This window comes from Argiope bruennichi, chromosome 7, assembly GCF_947563725.1.
Source record: "Argiope bruennichi chromosome 7, qqArgBrue1.1, whole genome shotgun sequence".
NCBI classification, from domain to species: Eukaryota; Metazoa; Arthropoda; class Arachnida; order Araneae; family Araneidae; genus Argiope; species Argiope bruennichi.
The window spans coordinates 26,290,215-26,312,006 of NC_079157.1; the positions used below are offsets into that span (position 1 = coordinate 26,290,215).

At 31.3% G+C, this 21,792-nt stretch overlaps 1 protein-coding gene across 1 annotated transcript in view; it reads right to left on the reverse strand.

Moving 5' to 3' along the window:
• Window positions 1-932: 932 nt before the first annotated feature.
• The window catches only part of LOC129975680 (uncharacterized), a 182,104-nt gene continuing 161,244 nt past the window's right edge, over window positions 933-21,792 (reverse strand). Inside the window, exons 4-8 of the mRNA XM_056088806.1 lie at window positions 12,818-12,884; window positions 11,150-11,257; window positions 9,490-9,573; window positions 6,797-7,054; window positions 933-3,677 (exon numbers count right to left, since the gene is read on the reverse strand). Coding sequence (XP_055944781.1) covers window positions 3,441-3,677; window positions 6,797-7,054; window positions 9,490-9,573; window positions 11,150-11,257; window positions 12,818-12,884 — 754 coding nt within the window. The 3' untranslated portion in view covers window positions 933-3,440. The remainder of the gene's footprint in view (window positions 3,678-6,796; window positions 7,055-9,489; window positions 9,574-11,149; window positions 11,258-12,817; window positions 12,885-21,792) is intronic.

Consider the following 21,792-nt stretch of genomic DNA (forward strand, 5'->3'; position numbering starts at 1 on the left):
ATGGTTTTGCATTAAGCTATAAATGGAAAGAAATTTACTGTATCATAATACACTTAACTGATCGACATAGCGGTGACTAAGCTCATTTTCAAGACTCTACTCATCTTCAGATCTTAAATTTGCGATTTCTTCCTCTGGGATTTAGACAATGTGTACGTGCCACTTTTATCAGCTACATTGAGAGAATTCTGGAACCGTATATTGTAGATGCTTTTAAACACTTACGCAATGATATGCTTCGTAGATTGTACGGAAAATCATTATGAAACGAAAGTAAGACATAAAGAATTTTTCCAACAGTTCGGAAAAAAATGCAATTGTTACTGTTTAATATTACATAAGGAACTTTTTCAACTGTTCGAGGGGAAAAAGAACGAAAAAAAAAAAAAAAAAAAGAATTCTTTTTGTTTTATAATATGACATAAGGAATTCTTTACAAATTTTTGGGGAAAAAATAAATTGTTTCTGTTTTATAATATGACATAAGAAACTTTTCCAATTGTTCGGAAACAAAAGAAGAAGGGAAAAAAAAAAGAATTGTTTTTCTATTTTATAATATGATATAAGGGATTTTTCCAACTGTTTGAAGAAAAAAAAAAGAAAAATTGTATTGTTTCTGTTTTATAACATAATATAAAGAACTTTTCCATTGTTCGGAAAAAAAAGAATAAAAAATTGAATTGTTTTTGTTTTGTGATAAGACATTAGGAATTTTTCGAACTGTTCGGGAAAAAAATGTATTTTTTTCTATTTTATATGACATAAAGAAACTTTTCCACTGTTCGGGAAAAAAAGAAGAAGAAAAAATTGAATTGTTTCTGTTTTATTAAATGATATAAGGAACTTTCACAACTGTTGGGAAAAAAAATTGATTTATTTCAGTTTTATAATATACTTTTTGAAATATAATGAACTAAGACTCGATTATTATTTTGTAATTATCCTGTGTATTTTCAATACCATAACAGATTAATTAACTTTGAGAAACAAAAAGGGAAGGAAAAAATCCTTTATAGAATGGGAAATATGTCCATTAATATCTACTGTATTATTACGTGAATGATACATACATATATAACTATGATATATATTTTTTGAATGAATTTTCTATCTCTTCCTAAATAGATACGAAAAGATAGAACGACACCTAGAAAAATTTAAGAAATATCGCTAGACTTACCCTTTTCGATATAGTATACAAGAGAAGAAAAAGCACAAGAGTTTTAAAAAAATAGATATTGCACTACAACTAAACTCTTTGTACAATCTGAATGTTCTATACTGAATGTCTTTTTTACCTCTTAGAAGGCAACAGTTTTTTTTTACATACGACATAAGTGCACTTCGTCTAGCGAATTATTTTTGTTTTCTTTGAGAATGAATTAAAACCTGAATCGTTATTTGTCGAATACGAAAACGAATTTCTGATAAAAAGAACGGCGGTGTATCTACGGAAATCAGCAACCAGGTCAAAGACTAAATTGATTTTTGACTTTTTCCAATTTTTTTTGTACTTTTTCCTATTAATAAAGTATATAAAAAATATGATTAATAATCTTGCAATCAAAAATCAATAACTTATACTCCAGTGTGAAATTACACAAGAACTATGATCACCATAAAATTTAATAATGTGATTATATTTCATTTATATTCTAAGACGAAGCAGATTCTTTCAAAACCACTAAACTTTCGCCACCTGGATTTCGAATGAAATAAAAGTTCTTCTAAGAATCCTTTTCAGTGACTCTCGTGTTCTACATTACTCTTCTTATTTGTACAAAATATTCAACAAATTGTAGTGACATATTCATAATATTGTCTGGCATTTTAAGTATCAAGCAACCTTATAAAGAATTCGCTTAATATTTTGCGCTAATAAGGGTCTTAGATGTATTTACATAATCATGCCAAACTCAGTCCTAGAAAAAAAAAACATCTTTCATAGTTTGTTCTGAAGCATGACTAATTTTTTTAAAAAATGAAGATATGAAAAGAAAAAGCACAGAAAATCATCTACTTAATGAATTAATTGGGCCAAAAGTGTGTCAAAAAATCCAAAGTACATATGTTAAGTCAAAACAATTATTCAATCATCTGCAAAGGGATCAGGAATGCAAGAATAAGTGATAATAATAAAAACAGTAATATGTTTACTGTGATAAGGAAATAACAGCTCACTAAGAATATATTATGGTATTTTCTGGTTATTCTATTGCAACTTTAGCGAGTAAACTTGTGTATTTATATTTTAATATAATAATTTCATTAAAATAATTTAGGTAATTTATATATTTTTTTGTTATTGCCCCAAACGTGCATTGGGAACAGATAATTGTCTAATTTGGACTATTGAAATTAGTGGGTTAGTATCAGTGTTATCTGAAACTGGAGGTATAACCAAAAACAGTAGTAGTCTCACAATTGGAAGAAAAATAAGACAAAAAAAAAAAAAAACGCTAAAAACTTAAAAAGGCATTAAAGTCAGCAATATTGGTTAAGTAAAACAAAAGATGGGGATACTTGATTCTCTGTATCATATGAGGAAAAAGAAGAAATGTTGTTGTGCATAAAATGCCATGATAGGCTAATTCATTGAGTGTTAGATTGTATTTGAGAATTATAATTATAAATGCTTTTGATTTAATTGTGCTTAACAAAAATGATGATCAAATTTACTATTGGTTCAACCAGTTCATTAAACTTTAAAACAGATCATATTCGATTACTAATTACTTAAAACTAGATTTTAAGTCGTGAAAATAGCTGAAATTTTTTTTATATTGTATTGCAATGTCTGGGAACTATTGAAATGTCAGTAGAAATATGCGTTGAAGGCCCAGAGTTGAACATACTTTGTTTAGAGAATTCCTATTTTAACATTTGACTGTATCTATATTTAGCGCTTTGAGACGAGAAACCTTGAAACTTCTAACAGCAAGAAATTTGCAATTAGCTTATTTTTATTTTTCTTAGTATCTATACCCTTCCCTCCCCTCAAGGGGGCACCTCGAAATGAGAATGAGAAGCTGCATGATGGTTGGTTCTAGCAAGTTTTTTACCTGAAGAGTGCACGAAAAGGTGAGGGTCTGGCTCCTCCCATCGATGAAGGGACGTACTTCTTTAGGGAAGGGTTGTACCGTGGCCGGTGATGGCCCTTAGGGCTCAATTTCAGTTCCCACCAGTGTTCTGTCCGGTCATTCAGTTTTTCTTTATCCGTGTGCCTTCGAGGCGGGTCGGAGAGTCAGTGATATGACTTAGTGTCTATATCCTACTTGCTGAACCTTAGATACACCACCGCTTAAAACAAAGAAACAATTGGTCCCAAAAATCTAAATTTGATTCTCAATCTTGAATAAAGATTTTAGATAATGATGTCATATTCTAGTGACAATCAATTCTTCGTTGCCAGGTGCAATATTTTGAGTTGCAGGGTGATGCTAAATGGCTGTTTCGGTGCTGTTTGAAGTGTTCTGTTCTTTGGACGTCCTGATGGTTTCGCAGTCAGGCAGCATGCTTCGATACTTTAGAGAGTGCTGACACCTGCATACGATGGGCCTCGAGCAGTCCGTTTGTATGGCGACGTTTCGAAGGTCGAGGTCTCGGTTCTCTTCCATAAATCTCTGTTTCTTCAAACTAGCAGCAGTTTTCCGCTCTAGGCTTCTTTCTTCAAGCACCTGAACGGAATAATTGAAGTCTGTATTAGGATTTTTGGGATGAAATGTGGGATATATCTGTTCATAAATAATTACGAAAGTTCTAAAATTTTTAAAAAAATTCTGAACAGGAAAATATAATAAAAATGATTTGAAAATTTTAATGAAATATCCACAGAATGTTCGTTATAACCATGGCACAATAGCAAGTTCTAATCGTTAATAGATAGTCATATATTTCTAATCATAAAAATATTTGAAATAACTTGATTCTATTTACACGAAATGCTCAACAATATTGTTATGATGTCCTCATAATATTGACCGACATTCAGAATATTGAAAAATATCGTGGAGATATCGGAAAATAACTTGTGTTACCAAGAAAATAATTATATTATATTTTATTTGTGTTAATAAATGTATTGAGGAAAAATTAAGTTTAAATTGTTATCCAATTCCCTCGTTTTTATATGTTCTTTGACTCGATGAATTCAAATTGCCCATAATTGTTCGATGCCGGTATTGGGTTATATAAAAAGCAAAAATTGAATTGAATATAATTGACTTTAGTTATTTTTCTTTGCTAATATGATTGCTTAAACGGAATGTTTTGATATTTCAGCTTTATATCAATATATTTTTTCAATATATTAACCAATTTATTACCTAAGTATCTTTGTACAATATTTGGGCCGCGGTGGCCTGGTGGTAAGGTCTCGGCTTCGGAACAGGAGGGTTTCAGGTTCGAGACCCGATTCCACCGACGAACCGTCGTGTAAGGGGATCTGTTGCACGTTAAATCCGTCCTGACTAAACGTCCTCCCGCTGGTGTGGTGTGGTGGGGAGAGGGGGGTGCCAGCTTAGGTGTTGTCCTCGTCATCTGACCGTGGTTCAAAATTACGAAGTCCGTCCCAAAATAGCCCAACTGTTGCTTCAAACGAGACGTTAATATAACCAAACCAAACCCAATTGTACAATATTATGTAATATTATTTTATATTATTATATAATTTATCATATTATACAATACCGCAAATATTATTTAGATATCATACACTACTGTATAATATATGTTTGCGATGCCGGCGACCAGGTTGAGGGGTAGCACGTCTTCGCCATAATCTGGGCGTCTCGGATTCGAGTCCTGATTCGGACATGGTTATTCTCTACCCTGTGTTTTGTCTGTGAGGTGTGTGAATGAGCCCCCCCCCCCCCCTGCAAAAAGACGTTGTGCAAGCGAATGGGTGTGTTACGATCTGTGGGTGAGTGAATGAAATGTATAAATGAAGTCCGCCCCACAGAGAGGTTATGACGCGTGAGTATCTAAGATGTACTCTTGGTCCTAGATGGCGCTACTGAAAAACCAGAGACGCTGTCTCGGCTGAAAATCACTGAATTCGTCAGCCGGCCTGTCTATGATAAGTGCCATTAGAAACAACAACAATGTTTGCAATTAAGCTAATGAAGAGGTTTCCTAATGTGCAATACCTAGGGCCGCAAAAATAGCTAAATCCGCCATTGCATAATGGTGATCTAATAACATCAGTGGTTCTTAGGTTAATTCAAGATACCTTACGTGCACCTCTCATAGTAATATGGCCAGTTTTCAGTATGAGTAATTGATGATATGCACTTAAAATGTTGATGCCTAATTTTTTTTTAATAAAATAATTAACGTAAAATACGGAATTAAATTCTTTAAACACGCATGTAATCATAATAACTTGTACTAGAGATTAAAAAAAGAAAAAAATTATCCTAAGTCTTTTGATATTCTAGGTTAGTCTTCTTTTTTACAATACGTGTTTTTTTCCTTTTCTTTTTTCTTTAAGTAAAACTTTATTTTTGTTTTCCCCAGCTTTGCAGTACAAATAATTCTTTGTTTGAGGAATTAATATGACATCACATTAAAATGGACTTCATTATTCAGAAATCAAGAAAGTAAATTAACTCACAAGAGCTTTCCGGCTGCCATCTATTGGCATATAATTTTAGACTATCACTTTTTTATTATGTAAAAGATTAAAATTAGGGCTAATGAATCACTTATTTTATTTCTAATAAATTTATTGAATCGTAAAACTTTCCTTTGCATTTTATTTTGAAATTTCATCTTTTATTTTGAAATTCAAAAGAATTTCATCACAAAAATAGACACAGTTTGGTAGATTATAAAAATACCCGAAGTTACATGGCAGTTGAGAACAGTGGAAGATATTAATATCGGGGCCAAACTTTACAGATACATGTTAATGTTAATTATCTGAAGACAAATGCAGTTGTTTGGAAAAAAAGTATATTATTTTAGAATGTAGCTTTCATACATATCGAAATAAAATGCATTTTGCATTAAAATTGTTTCCGTGAAACGGGTTAATTTCGCTGCCAGTAGTTTCATAAAATCTAAACTTCATGCTTTCAAAATTTTTTCTCTGCAAAACTTTTTTCATAGCTAGCTAAATTTGGTACGAATACCAAATTGTACTAATCATCCGAAACTTTCTAAAGGTCTGTTATCTTGGGTGTATACCAGAAATTCTAACAAACGGTTTTTAAAGTTGCAATAAAAAATTGTCACGATTATATTTGGCGAGAAATCGCTCCAAAAGTTTTCAATTTTGGCGCAAAATATTAATTTTAAGTCAAGCCGTAATCGTTATGACTTGCCTATGGAAACTGATACTCATATCTTTCAAAATAATTATAAAAAAAAAAGGCTTTTTGTATTTCTTAAGATACAAAAAAAGACCATTCTAATGATAAAAATTTAATTTTCGTACAATTTTTCCTTTAACTTCCATAATATTTTTAATTCAGTTTGATACACTCTCTGAAACAATGATTTTAAATGCTATGATGGAATTCAAACTCTCGATCAAAACATTCAAGCATGCGTTTTTGCCAATCATTAAATCCATAGTAGCATTTTTATCTCTGCTTTTAATTCGTAATATATATGCTTTGTAAATTGCAGTAAATTGTTTCAATTGAATTCCTGTGTTTTAGTCGTATCAAATTATAAGGTGAAATGTCTTTATAAACATTCGATATTAATAATTGAACAGTCTGAAAAGTCAATAATCTAGGCAAAAAAAATGGTCGCCAAAGATGGCTAATATTAGGATTACTTTCATTACCTTAGCTATAATGGCGGCGGACACGTGATCAGGTGTAGTTTCTTCTGTGTTATTGGCTGCTGGTGTCGGCTGGATATTATTGGACTGTGCTGTGGACTTGTTCACCGAGTACACCATGGCTGCTGGAGGTAAGGTAGGTACGGACACTTTAATGGTCCTGACATCCGGTGGGCACTGGTCAAGAAGTAGGGAAGAGGAAGAGGCGCGCGGAGGTCGAGAGAGGTGACGTTTCACTTTTGCCTGGAAATCGGCAGGGAGCTGAAAACACACACACACAACCATATTTTAAAGTGTTTCGTCTTTGAATATTGTTCATCAACAATAAGTTTGTGATGGCGATGTTTGTATAAAAAATAAACTCAGAAATATTTTGAAGAGATATTTTTATTATGAGATTTAGAAATTAGGTAAAACTGTGACAGGATAAATAAAAACATGAAAAACTGTAAGAATTGCATAAAGGTGCGTTTGCATTGAGACAGCCACGGACACATCACATCCGATCGAGCCAGTCGCCAATCTGAGTCAAGGGCACAAGCACATGCACAACGAAAAAAAGAGAGAGAAGGAGACAGCTACGGTCAATAATTCATTTTGAAGAGAAATTTCTATAATGGGGTTTGAAAATAAAGTAAAATATGTGACAGGATAAATCAAAACTTGAAGAACTGTAAGAACTACATAAAGAAGCGTTTACATTGAGACAACCATTGGGTGCATCTGATAGATACAGTCAGTAACTTGACATCAAGGGCACAAGCATGTGCGCAAAAGAAAAAGAGAAAGAGGGAGAGACAGCTGCAAGTCTTTGTAATACTGTCCATAATCCGAAAGCTCAATGCATGTTTTATAATTTATTTTAAGCTGCTTTCATGCTAATGGCTGGCCATAATATGAAGTCTCGTTTTTCACCGAGAACTTGTCATCAGTCATTTTCAATCAATCTGAATCAAAGAGAATGTTAGTAACTTAAAGAACGCAAAAGAGATGTGCGATGCATACATGCCAATTTCGTTCGAAGCTACATCTTTAGCTGGTTTCAAGCGAAAAACAGATGTTTGCTCATGCTTACTACTATCATACAAGATTGCGCAAACGATTGTACAAGAGTATGGAATGAAAATAGATATAAAAGATTTTATCAAATAAGGAACATTTTCGATGCTATTTTTGAAGGTATTGTAACATTCCCCGTTTCCCAGTACTGATAAGACATTTACAGCCAGCTGTATCGTCGCTGTTAAATACTAAACTCCTCGAGATAGCCGGTGGATCTTTTTACCTGCGTGGTTTCGCATCTGTTCATTAGCGACTACAGTGAAAGACCACATGTGGAAATTCCTCGTCCAAGAGATATTGATAGTACCTTCAAAAAGAAAGGGGCATCCAAACATCGGGGTGCTAAATGTTTCTCATTGTGAAAGGACTATGATAACTCCGTGTTCCAGAATAGTCAGTTATGAAAGGTGCATCACTAAAAGGACCTTCCCACGACCGACTGGCGCCACTGAGGGAGCATATTGCTGAACCCCGATTGGCCGAAAGAGAGCTCAAATGACCAATGTAAATTAAGAGTCAAAGATTGTCGCCGAAATAAAGTGCGGATATTTTTTTTAGGGAGAGGAGAAGAAACGAATTGCAAGCAGACTGTTGGACTACGCCCACGAGTTCGGAGTCCGAGAACTACCCCTAGAGTGGTCGTGTTGACTAACAACCTGTTAGCTCCCTGTGGTGTTGTTTCTCCGTATTGATGGAAAACTGATTTTCAAGATAAACCTTCGACTGTTGTGTCTCCTACTACAGGTGTAAATAACTATTTATTTAACCAAGATTAGAATAAGTTGTTCTTTCGTATATATAGGGCTGTAAAATAAAGAATTGTCTGGAAATTCTGCTTCGTTATTTGATCAGTCTAGATTAAGCCATTACAGTATAGATATGCTGTTGCTACAAAATGTTTGCGCATGACAAACCATTGATTGCATTTCTAATGAATAACAAAATTTAAAAGAAAAAGAGTAATTCATATTCAAAATATACTTTATTTAATCTTATCTGCAGTTACTTTGAAATCCAATCTTATTTAAGTTTATATACCCTGCTATTAATTTATTTATTTGAAATAAGCACACTACAGAGATTGAGTCCAATTGTGAGTGCATTAATCAAAAACTCATAAGGAATACAAGCCACATAGCAAATTAAAACACACGTAAAAAAGGAACAAAAAAGAATTACAAAATTCTATACCCTATATAAATAACAGCATTTCAAAATTAACATATAAATACATCAGTCGATTAAAATTTAACAAATAAAAAAAATCATGCATAGTTGGCAGAGCCTGTTATAGAATCTTCATTTTTTCTGTGTTCATAAATTTGCGTAAAAACACACTCACTGTGTTTTTTGTGTTTATCTAAAGATAGAACTGAACATCAGAGATGAAAAAAGGATAGAAACAAGGAAACATGTATTGAATATTCGCCAGGTCAAAGATTGTAAACACTTACCAAAATTCTGTATCCCGGACTAGATGTTCATCCACAGTTTCAACCATGGATATAAAAGTTTAATAAACAGCAGATAACAATAATTTAATACTCTATTTTTTGATAAGTTTTTTAGGGGTTAGAAATTTCAAGTATAAAAGTAAGAAAAAAAACTCGAGTTTTACAGAGAATATTACTTACTGAGTTGAATTTATGCGCTACAAAGCTTGAAGGCTTGCATTGTAAAAGACGAACAGCAATGTTGCAATCGTTTCTGTATTGCTCCTGAAAATATCCAATGGGTTATATAAATATTTCAAGAAAACTGAAAAAATTCAAGCAATTTATTCAAAATCAAGATTGATTAACAAAGTTTTCCCTCTTTTTACTTCCCTTCAGAAAAGCTACCTCCTCGAACTAGAGTTAAGACAATTTGAGCCAAATTAATCAAAACACGTAGGATGACTTTCCTTCTTTTTAAAATTCTTTGATTATGAAAATCTATTTCGATTAATTTTTTTACTTAAATGATGATAATAGGTTTTGAATCAGACACATTTGTTCCAATTTTTTTATTTTCTCGCATACGTAGTATAAATCAGCCATCTAACTCTCCGACCCGCCACGGAGGCACACGGATTTAAACCATAAAACTGAATGATCGGACCGCTACAACAGCAACATTGGCGGGAACTGTGGTTGAGTCCTAAGGGCTGTCACCGGCCACGGTACAACCCTCCCCGAAGGAAGTACGTCCTGTCATCGATGGGAGGAGTCAGATGCCCCACCTATTAGTGTACCCCTCCAGGGTGGTGAGATCCAACCACCATGCCGGAAGCATCTCATCCTCATTTCGAGGTGTTCCCCAGGGGGGATGCATACGTAGTATAAAGAAAGTACTGTAATCGTAAAAAAAAAATAATAATTGAATTAGAGATTTTGTGGAATTTCCATGTTTTAGAACTCTCTGATTTCGCAAAAACAAATTTTTAGAAAATTTCCATCCGTCTGGCTGTCTGTTACAAAGATAACTCAAAAACACTTTGATCTAGACAGATGAAATTTGGTATATAGTATTTACATCAAATTTATAGATTCTATCAAATTTTGATTAAAATCCCTGCTTTCTGTCCAGCTGTTTGAATATAATTTAACACGATAACTGCAAAACGAAGAGAACTCGATCGATTAAATTCGATACACAGATTTAACATTTATAGTGCAGGCATTTTTCAAATTATGAGATAAATCCAACAAGGAATTGACCATCTGTCGGTCTGTAATTTCAAAAACATGTAAACTTGATAACTCAAAGACGCGGTTATTTAAATACATCAAATTTTCTATGGGATTTTGTGACTACAATTGTAAGTCTGCGTCAAATATTTGCTTCAATCGGTAGGGACAAATACTTCTAAAATTCGATTTTCGGATACTATTAACCACGTGTCAGGGATTAATCGCCAAAAAACTCGCCAAGATGACACGATAGATTCAGTAATAATGCTGTATTCACGTTAAAGGTAATATTTTGTAAACTACTGTACGCCAATGTCATACAAGGCGTTCTCCAGAATAACACCTTTATTAGAGTGTATGCGAGAGAGTTTTAGGGAGACCACCCCTGCTGGTTCATTATTTATCACGATTTAATGAAATCATTGTCAAAATACCATTCCGCATCTTTCCAATTCCTTTAACATAAAATTGTTTTTCTTCTTTTGGGAGTTTCTCTGAAATACAAAACGTTGTTAAATAAATATCTCATTTATTCAAATTGTTTTCTACATCTGGGAAATAACGCGTCTTAGCACTGAAGTTAAATTAATCCACAGAAGTAATTTTCCTGACAAGAACCTACGTTTTCTTCCTCCAGTTCTGCTATTGTCAGCCTCGCTTCTACCAGTCGTGACGTCAGATCGGAAACATCCCTTGTTAAATCAGATTTCTCGTTTTCAAATTTCTCAGCCTGTAAAATAGAGAATAAATTCGTTTTTATTTCATGATCACACGAACAGCAGTCACTTAGTTTATCAAGTTATAAATAAAAATGAAATCAAATTTGGTGTTTTTTCCAGCATATATGGGAAAAATTATTTTTACATACTTTTAAAAGTATTTGATTTTTTTTTTGTGTGTGTTTTAAATATTGTGTATTTAAGGAAAGTATTCTGTGTTCAATTAATATAAGGCTTTAATATTTCTAGAAGTTAAATTTAATATTTCTAGAATTAATATTAAAAGAAATATTAAAATATTAATTTAAAGAAATATTAAAAGAATTTAATATTTCTAGGATTAAATATTTCATTAATTAATAATTAAAATTGATAATTGAATTGAAATTAATAGCTAAAATAATAGATTAATTAATAATTAAAATTAATAATTTAATTGAATTTAACAGCCAAAATAATGGAATAATCAATAATTAAAATTAATAATTTAATTTAATTAAAATAATGGATTGATTTTAATTAAAATTTAGTACCATATGCGACGAAAGACATGTTCACGGGATTTGATAGTATTAACAATAATGAAGTAAAAAATATATGGAAAGCTAGAAAATCTTTATTGCATTTTATGGAATATAACAATATCGTATAGAGTTATGAAATATATTAAAGAAAATAATAAAAACAATTAAAACGTGCTTTTCTTAGGGTATTAAAAACTACAAAATAATTTGTTTATCACAAATCTGGTGATCCAAACAATTTTGCAAAAGAGTGAGGTGTTAGAATCTTATTCTCATTTGGTTTCTTGCTAAATCAGCGAAAAAGCAATCTCCCCCCCCCCAACTGTGGTACTGTGAAAAAAAATATTTTTATTCATCTGGGAATTAAATCATTTAAAATCAATGAAAAAGGTATTTTGACGGATTTTATGTTTAATTAGAAAGAAATGTTAGAGTTATTGCTTCAAAATATTTTGAAAAAGAAATCAAATTGGAAAATTGGAAGCAGACGATTTAGTTTGATTTCGTTTTTGAAATTGAAAAAATTTGATATAATAAGTTTATCAAAAAAATTTTACGAACTAAAATTGGAAAATTGGATGCAGAAGATTTAGTTTTAATTCGTAAATTTTTTTTAGATAAACTTATTATATCAATTTTTTTTCAAAATTCAATAAATTAAATCAGACGTTTAAAACAAAATTCATTTGAAAAACATTCTTTTTATCACTATTTGTCGGTTTATCGATTCCTTTTTTACTATCATCAGAAAAAATCATCCAAAACAACATAAAATATTGAATAAAAGATTCTCTAAGTTTTAAAACTCAGATTTTGAGGTGCAATGCGACAAATTTTATGGTTTTAGACGTGATAGCGTTGTATGAACAACACAGATACATTTTGGAATTCTTATTTTTATAATATAGAAATAGATAAATATTAATACATCAGTTTCCTTTTTTTTTTGTAATAGAATTGTTTTTTTCCCCCTCAAAAGGATTTCAAGTGCAATTTCTTGTACGCTTTGTAACATATATCCGTAAAATCAAGCTTATCCATACATACCACATGTAGAAGCTTCTCCTCTAGGCTTTCGTTGATTTTTTGCAATCTTCTTTGGTTTTCGTACAGCCTGGAAGAAGGAAACATAAATTATGTACTCTGTCTTGATATCCTAAGTCAAACATAATCCGCCAAAGAAGAGAGAAAAGTTATTATGATTATGTATAAAGGCTTATGAGATTAATGTAGGTACTTGCTTATACTGCAAAGGAAAATCCCTGACCATCGCTTTCCTGGATTTCTAGAAATTGTTTGGAAGGAAATAAGAAATCTAGAGAATGCACAAGAGAAATAAATTCAATAAAAAAAGGATAAAATAAATAAATAAAATGACCGCATATTCTTTATCTTGATTCTCGTAATATTAGGTTGGTGAAAAAATAATTGTTGTATGTGTGTCACAAACGGATAGTTTAGTTATTTTTTCCCGAAAAATTTCTATTCTTCATCTGATAGTATAAAGCTTTGATGTTAGTCATTTGATACTGTTAACTTTGATTTTGACTTAAGTTCTGCAAAATGGTCTTTAAAGATTGTTTGTATAACGTTAATTTTAAAATAGAGTGAGAAAAAGAAAAAATAAATTCCATTATTTAATTTTTTTATTTTCGAAAAGAAAAGAAAATTGTCAATAATCAAAAAAAGATACGTGGAATTGATAGTTTATAAACTCACTTGATGGAATAGATTTACTAAATTCCTTGTGAGAATTTTTCACTGAAAGGTGGCGCATTTAGATAATCGTAACACCTTCAAGGAGCATAAACATTAATGCTTAAGTGAGGAAAATTCAACGAATACAACTATCAAATCTGAAGTACACTCTCCAAACGTATTGAATATCTGTTTCTGAAACAAATAGTAAATAGTGAAAAGAAACAGACACGCCAGGATAGTCTAGTTGGTAGGGCGTTGGACTCGCATCCTTTGGGTAGTGAGTTCGAACCCCGCCGGCTGAAGACTCTCTGCGTATAAGGTGGCTGGTGCACGTATAAATCTGTCGTGGTCACGTATAAATCTGTTGTTCTCAGAGCTAATCGCTCTCTGATTGAGGTCTAAATTACGATCTGTGAATGAAATGTATGAATGTAGCCCCATAAAAAGGGTTGTGACGCATGAGTAGCTAAGTCGTACTCTTGGCCCTAGATGGCGCTACTGAAACAAGAGAAACTAAATATATCGACTTAAAATCGCAGACTGTGTCAGAGGGCTTGTCTATGACACGTGCAATAAAAGACAACAGAAATAGATCGTTTGCCATACCATCTGTTTAAAAGATCGGGAAGAAATCGGTAGGAGACAGTATAAATTGGATCAAAAACAGCAATTCTTGAAAGAATTTAGTGGGTGGAATTATTAATTATGTATCTTTAATTGCTCCTTTTCGTACTTTTGTTAAATAAATTATTAAAGTACCGAAATTAGATAAAGTAATCAAAGAGATGTGTTTTAAGGATTTTAGATGTATAAAGATGACCCGCCCATTTTTATTAGATGCCATTAGTAACACTTCTTGCCAGCAAATAAATCGGGGAAATCGTATTTGAAAGAATTCACAGCAACCTTTAAAAATTAGTATGATACCTTTTTTTAATATTTTAAAAAATATATGTTTTTGAACAAAAAAATATTGAGTTTTGTATCAACCAGCATTTGCAGTAAATCATGTTATACTATTTTATTGCAAAGAAACTTCAGCATAAACACTTCGATTGTTATTGGACATCTATGGTGAACATCCAATACAACTTGGAAAGAGTGATTTCGGTGACTTATAAATGATGATTTGATTCGGTGACTTTGAAACGATGAAATGACTGATTGAACATGGTAATCCATAAAAATATCCAAGATGGAAATTTGGAAATAAACCATCAATAATGAACGATACAAGCAACAGCTGATCAAATTGAACAAGGTATTCTAGGGGAATGTCCAGAATAAGGTGAAAAAAGGACTAAGTTATTTTTTAGCAAGATAGTTCTCGTCCACATGTTATCCAATCAATGAAAGAAATTTAGAATGATTTCGCTAGGTCGTGTTACCCCATTTGTTGTATTCACCAGATATTGCTCCTTCAAACTATTATTTGTTCTGCTCCATGCAGAATTCCCTTTTCTGGAGACAGGCTCAATTCTCATGCATGCATCATATAATGACTTGATAACTTGACTTCATCTAAGCAATCAGACTTTCTTTTCGCGGAATACGTTTGTTGCCTTAAAGATAGATAAATATTGCAGTTTCTCAAGAAAAATATTTTGAATAAATCAATCTTTAATTTTTACAGCAAACAAATGTCTTTTTTTTAAACTTAAAAAAAGGGTGGAGTCATTCTCGTACATTCGATAAATAAGTTGGCTGAAGAACCTTGTATTGAAATTAGAGAAAGTGATTAAAGAAAAATGTCCTGAATTATTAAATTGTTAAGAGTTTTCTTTCTCCATAATAAGGAAGATAAGATCATACACATTTTAAGTGACCCTTAAAAGGTTATTGGGATTTAGTTTAAAAGCCATGTTACTGCTACTATGAAGACAAAACTTTTAGCCACCATTTTATCATTCATACTGATGTTTCATAAAACTCTTTGAGTAGCAAACATCACACTGGTAATGATGCAGTTAGATCACTTTTGGTTACATTTTCTGAAAAGGACATGAGGTTTTATGAGTGTGAGGTAATGGTAATAAATTTGCAAATGGATTAGAGTTTTTTGTCGATAAAAAAGGAAAGCATATCAATGAAAAATGCATTCCCAATTTCGCAGATGAAAATCGCAATAATTTTTATACCAATCAAATATAATTATTAAAAAACATTCTGACACTAATCATGAAAGTAGAAAACCTATTACAATTAAAGGTACTTATCGGTTGTAAAGGCGACCAGAAAGCGCCAAGAAAAAATTTCGCAAAATTACAAAAATATACTCAAGTGCTATATCACATGCTATATAATGTGCTCTGTAGTCAAATCACATGCCACACAGTTTGATGAAGGAAATCATCAAATTGAAGAAATTTTTTCTTGGCGCATTTTGGTCGCAGTTACAACCGACAAGTAGACGGATTTTTTTTTTTTATCATAGCAATATAAAAAATAATTCAACATATGCCTTTTTTTAGACAAACGGAGCACTTAAAAAAATGGTAAAGTTTTATAACCGAAACCATTTGGAACTTTATTTGGCAGACTTTCAACTTTGCTCCTTTCTCCTCTTTAGAGCCGTAAAATATAGACGAACAAGCATAAAATATAGGTTAATTAATCTGCCTCCGATAATTCAGGCATATTAACAGAGCGTACGATCAATCTTTCAATTCTGGACAATGTTATTTTCTTTATAAAAACGGTATTATCAATTTTTAAGTGGCATATATTGCCAATTTTCTTATACGATAAATATTGGAAATGCTACATTATATATATATATATATATATATATAGATATAGATATGTAATGATATTTTAATTCGAATTTCAATTTAATTAATTTCCAAGATTTTATCTTAATTTAGTCCGTAGTAACTTCATTCTAAAAATATTCTCTTATTTCGTGATCCAATTCGACTTTCGGTTTAAGGAATTTCTTTGTAAAAATAATGCGCCATAAGTACTTATCAAATAAACGTGATCCCTTCGGTGCCCTTGAAAAGGTGTCAAAGGTCACCACATGTAGTGAATTGGCGCGTGGCCAGAAATCCCATGTTATATAAGACTAGTGATCATTTGTTTCTGCCCTTTTTGCCTCCCTTCTTTCTTACTTCTATTTTTGTGCCTTGCTGCGCCTTCTTGTAAAAAATCATACCTGTCCCATGAAGAGAATAAAACGAAATTATAAATATAACATACGGCAACGTAACATACGTAACATAATTCAACGTCTTCGAACCTGCATTCTGCCTCAACCAAAATATGTTACATATTATTTAGCCGGCTGGTTTCGAAAAATATTACATATTATTTAGTCGACAAGGATAGTTTTCTGTGGAAAATTTTTTCAAATGAATTAAAAGAATTAAATCCCCGCAATGAGAGGCCATTTGATGTTACGGTACGGCTCCTGGATTTGCCGTTACTCTGAAGATAATTCCGTGCAGTCTCGGCCGCGTTGTCTCTCGCTACGCTGAAGTTCTCCGACACCAATGGTTTTCTCCTACGGTCATGTCGTCCCACGCCGCCGATGCGATGTCCTCTGCATTCTGCCCGTAACCTACGAGTTCATCCAACGTTCCAGTTCTCCGACGTGTTTGTGCTCTATTTTCTCTGGTGTTTATGCTCCTTAATTTCAAAAAGTTCTAACTTCTAGTGTGCCATGATTCATCAAAAAGTCATGTGTTTATGCTCCTTAATTTCAAGAAGTTCCAACCTGTGCCATGATTCATCAAAAAGTTATTAGTGTTAAAAAAAGCCTCCATCAACTGACTCAACAGATGAAATTCAAAATTTATATTCTGTACATTTGATTTGATGTTAAATTGCATTTTCTATTATAATGTAATTGAAAATAATCTTTTTATATTATTATTCAAAATATCATAAGTTTTAGTTTAAAATATTGAGTTTTTTAAATTTTTTCAAATCTATTATTTAAAAATTATGTATACAGACCTTGCGAACGAAAAACGCAACATACCAAGATTCTTACATACTTAATAATTAATGGCACGTGCTAATTAGTTTAAGGTAGTAAATACCTCGGGGGAAATTTTTACACCCCTGACAGTTATTAAACTACCCTCTATTATCACTGTGTCCAAATACTTGTTTTTTTACAAAATATAAATATTTTTTATATTACATATTTTTTTTCTTCCTCCAAATACTATAAGATTATTTTGAATCTTGCGTTTGTTACATTCATTCACAAGTGCTTTGTTTGAAATCTCTGAATCTTGCATTTATTACTTTTGGTTCCAAATTTTTCATTTGATATTTTTGAATTTTACAATTATTATTATCATTTCCAAATGATTTATTTGAAATACACGAATCTTACATTGGTTTACATTTCCAAAAGTTTTATATGAAACCATTCAATTTTGCAAATATTATTTTCAGTTCCAAGTGTTAATATGAAATATTTCAATTTTGCAAGTATTATTTTCATATCCAAGTTTTTTATCTGAAGTTTTGAATCTTGTGGTTTTATTTATAGCTAAAATACTTTACTTAAAATCATAACTATACTGATATTTCATTTGGGTGAAATCATAACAATATTGATATTATATTTAATAATTTAATATTTCATTTCTAATTTAATAATTTTGTTGAGTCAGACTTCCCAAAATTTAAAGATAATATAAGCAAATATACCATAGACTGTCTTCATTAAATTAAGTTCAGTTTTTACAGAAAAATGGTCAAATTAACTTGTTCCCTATATCATTTAAAATTTTAATATTTTGTTGTTAATGTTGATTATTAAGATTTTTATTAAATATTTTCAAAATTTTTTTTAATGCTTCTAATATAAAATGTTAAATGGGATTTCGGTATTAATGATTGTATAATGTGAAGGTAAAGAAAACTGAGGTGTCATTTTCAATATATTTTTGAATTAAACTTACTCAGCACTATACTTTTAATTTTTCTTACTTGAACACCACGGAAAGATATGGCTGTGTATCGAGGGCCCTGATGCACTTTCACGTCTTGCAGTGGGGGAAAAATTGTAATGATATTTTAATTCTAATTTCAATTTAATTAATTTCCGAGATTTTATCCTAATTTAGCCCATAGTAACTTCTTTCTAAAAATATTCTCTTATTCCGTGATCCAATTCCACTTTCGGTTTAATTAATTCATTTGTAAAAATAATGCGCCATCAGTACTACGTATCAAATGAAAGTGATCCCTTCGGTGCCCTTAAAAAGGTGTCAAAGGTCAACACATGCATTGAATTGGCGCGTGGCCGGAAATCCCATGTTATATAAGACTAGTGATCATTTGTTTCGACCCCTTCCCTTTTTTTCTTACTTCTGCTTTTGTGCCGAGCGGTGGCGGACGTTCCTTGTCCGTGCCTGCTTGTAAATAAATTGCTTTCCCGGAATGGATATTAAAATTAATTTAAAAATGTGAAATGTCTCCTCAATGCTTCAAATCTGCATTCTGCTTCAACCAAAAACAGCTATATATATATATATATATAAGGAGGCTGTACCCCCTAGTTCTCTTACGTAATTGTAAGCGATGTTCGTCAGTTTCAGTTAGCAAGTTATTAATCTCCTCTAGTCATTCTTTCAATGCTGAAAGTTTAATCTTTTCATGATGAGAGCATATATTTTCCGATTGATATACTTCCGATTCAAAATTGAAAGCACCACAATGAGAGCATTATTTGTTTGTATCTGCAATATCTAAATATTGAATCAATTTTTAATATTTTGCCGCTTAACGATAGGTTTTTCTTTTAAATTGCCAGATTCTTGCTTGGTCTTTCTTTGCATTTTTTTCTTCATCTGATATCGCTGGACGCCCCATCACTATTTGAAAAAAAAAAAAAAAATGCAGAGTTAACACGTGTAGTACTTAAGTATTCTGACGATTGCTAGTCAAGAGACGAAAAATTTACAGGCGCCTCAATCTCAGGAGACACCCGAACACAAGTCGAATCTGATTGGTTTGTCAGATCAGTGAATTGAAAACCGCGAAATTCGTTTCCCGCCAATTTTACAGTAACCAATTTTTATCTGCGAAGCGGTAAGCATTGTTCCGTATTGCAAGGATAAGCAATAAACATGGAATTCAAATGTGCCTTATGCGGCTCTGAATTTTATAAAAAACGCAGTTATTTTAAACGCATTTTATAAAGAAACAGTTTATAATATTTTCTTTTCAAATATAGAAATAAGAGCTTCTCCCTGTGAAGTTATTGCCTTTAGTTCCGAACACATATGTTAAAATGGATCCAGTAAGAGTTTTGTAGATATGTGCATTTCATTTTTATTGAAAGACAACATTTATAAACCTTTTTAATTATATAAAGCTTTATTTGATGAAATGAAAAGATTTTGTATTTTGGAAACGTTCTTCCTTTTTTTTTATCCAAAATATGTAAAGTTTTTCAAATCTTTGAAAATCATTCTCAATAAAGAGAACAGTAATTCTATTTTTTTCATAAAAATGCATATAATTTGTTTTTTTTAATGCTTTAATACTCAGCCCATTTAATGCATGGCTATCTTAAGGACAGGGAATGTCTCAAGGCAATAAGAGTTTTAGTTATAATGCCAGTGCCCTCGATATATATGAAAAGTCAAAGGAAACAGCAATTTTAAATTTGAAAGTATTGTCTATTATACTCTTGTAATTCATAATCTTTTATACAAGTTTATTTATTAAGATATTAAAAGAAAAATTGTTCACTATACTCCGAACTTGAGTTAACCCTTATGGTAATAAAATGTAACTAGTTATGTTACCGATTTATTTCTAAATTTAATAACAGCAAATGATGCCCATTGCTTTAAATTTTACACTGACAATCATCAACAATGTTCATTCTATTACTAAAAATTGTACCTGTTATGCAACAATGTTCTTTCTCAATTAAATTTTTAAAGAGTTAAAATTGCTCAAATAATAATTTTCAGGCAAAATTTTTATTTAGAAAAGATCTGGTTGCATCTTCTGTAATAAAGAAGAAAAAGAATTATTCAGAAATCTTCACTAATAAAATTTAATACATAATTTAGGAAAAATTTTTTATGCTTTCATAATTAATATTTTATTTAACCCTTTCTAGGGCCGTGGGAAGTATGCTTCCCACCAAATTTATCAATCTTTGTATGAAATTATGTCGGTTGGCATAAGTTTTGACAATTTTTTTTAGAAAGACAGAAACTTAGATGCTTCAGTTCTTTTTCTCACACAAAATGATGTGTCTTGATTTGTACTTAATTATTAATTAACCAAATTAATTAATGAATCAAATTAAATTTATCTAATAAGCTAAATGAATCCCTTTTCTTATTCTAATTTCAAGCCTCAAAATATTTTAACATAATATGATTAGAAAAAAATAGCCCTTTAAAGGGTTAAAGTATTAGTTTCATTAATTGCCATAGTCGTTACGTGGTTTATTTTTTGAAAATAAAAACAATTGTAATTTAAATCGAAAATTAATATTTTTTTAATAAAAAAATTCAGTTTTTTTCTTTTCACTTTTATTACTTCAATTACTTTTTTAATCTGAAATAAAGTTAGAACTATAGTCAACATGCAACAAAAAATGTTCATACATCCTTAGTATTGTTAGTTTTAAATTATATATCTCACATTTTGGGTGTAAGGAATTTTTGATATGAAAATAAAAGAAAATTGAAAATAAGGATTCAAGAAAAATTTCAGTTAACATATACAATTAATTTATTTCATATAATACTTTCCAAAAAAATATGCATGTGTACTTGTAAATAAACTTAGAAACATGTAGCAGACCCTGATTTCTTCTATATCAGCTCTATTATAAAACAGATGTGAGTGTAAAATTTTAATCAACTGAATCACAAAACAAAATACTACAGTACTGATATCTATTCCCAAATTAATTTCGCCAAAGTAAGCATCTAATTGCCAAAAGGAAAGATAAATAGCCAACAGAAGATTTCCCATGACGTATAGTTTGAAGTCATGTGATCGAACGAACCAATCAGATTCGACTTGTGCTCGGGTGCCTCCTGAGATTGAGGCGCCTGTAAAAAATTTCCGTTACTCGAAAAAGATAAACAAACCGGAATGCTATTCATTAGTGTTGCCACTAACAATGCGTCTAAAAGTAGAATTAACAAAAAATATTGTTTTAAATTCCCTTGCAGTTAATTAAATTAACTTTGTCTTTCTTGTTACCATTTCACCGTCAAATGCAATATAAATACTTAATACGATGTAATAATTTTTATTATTTCAAACTATTTTGGCTTTTGGAAAAACAAACTTCAAGCATCATTGGTCAAGTGACGCTTGAGGTA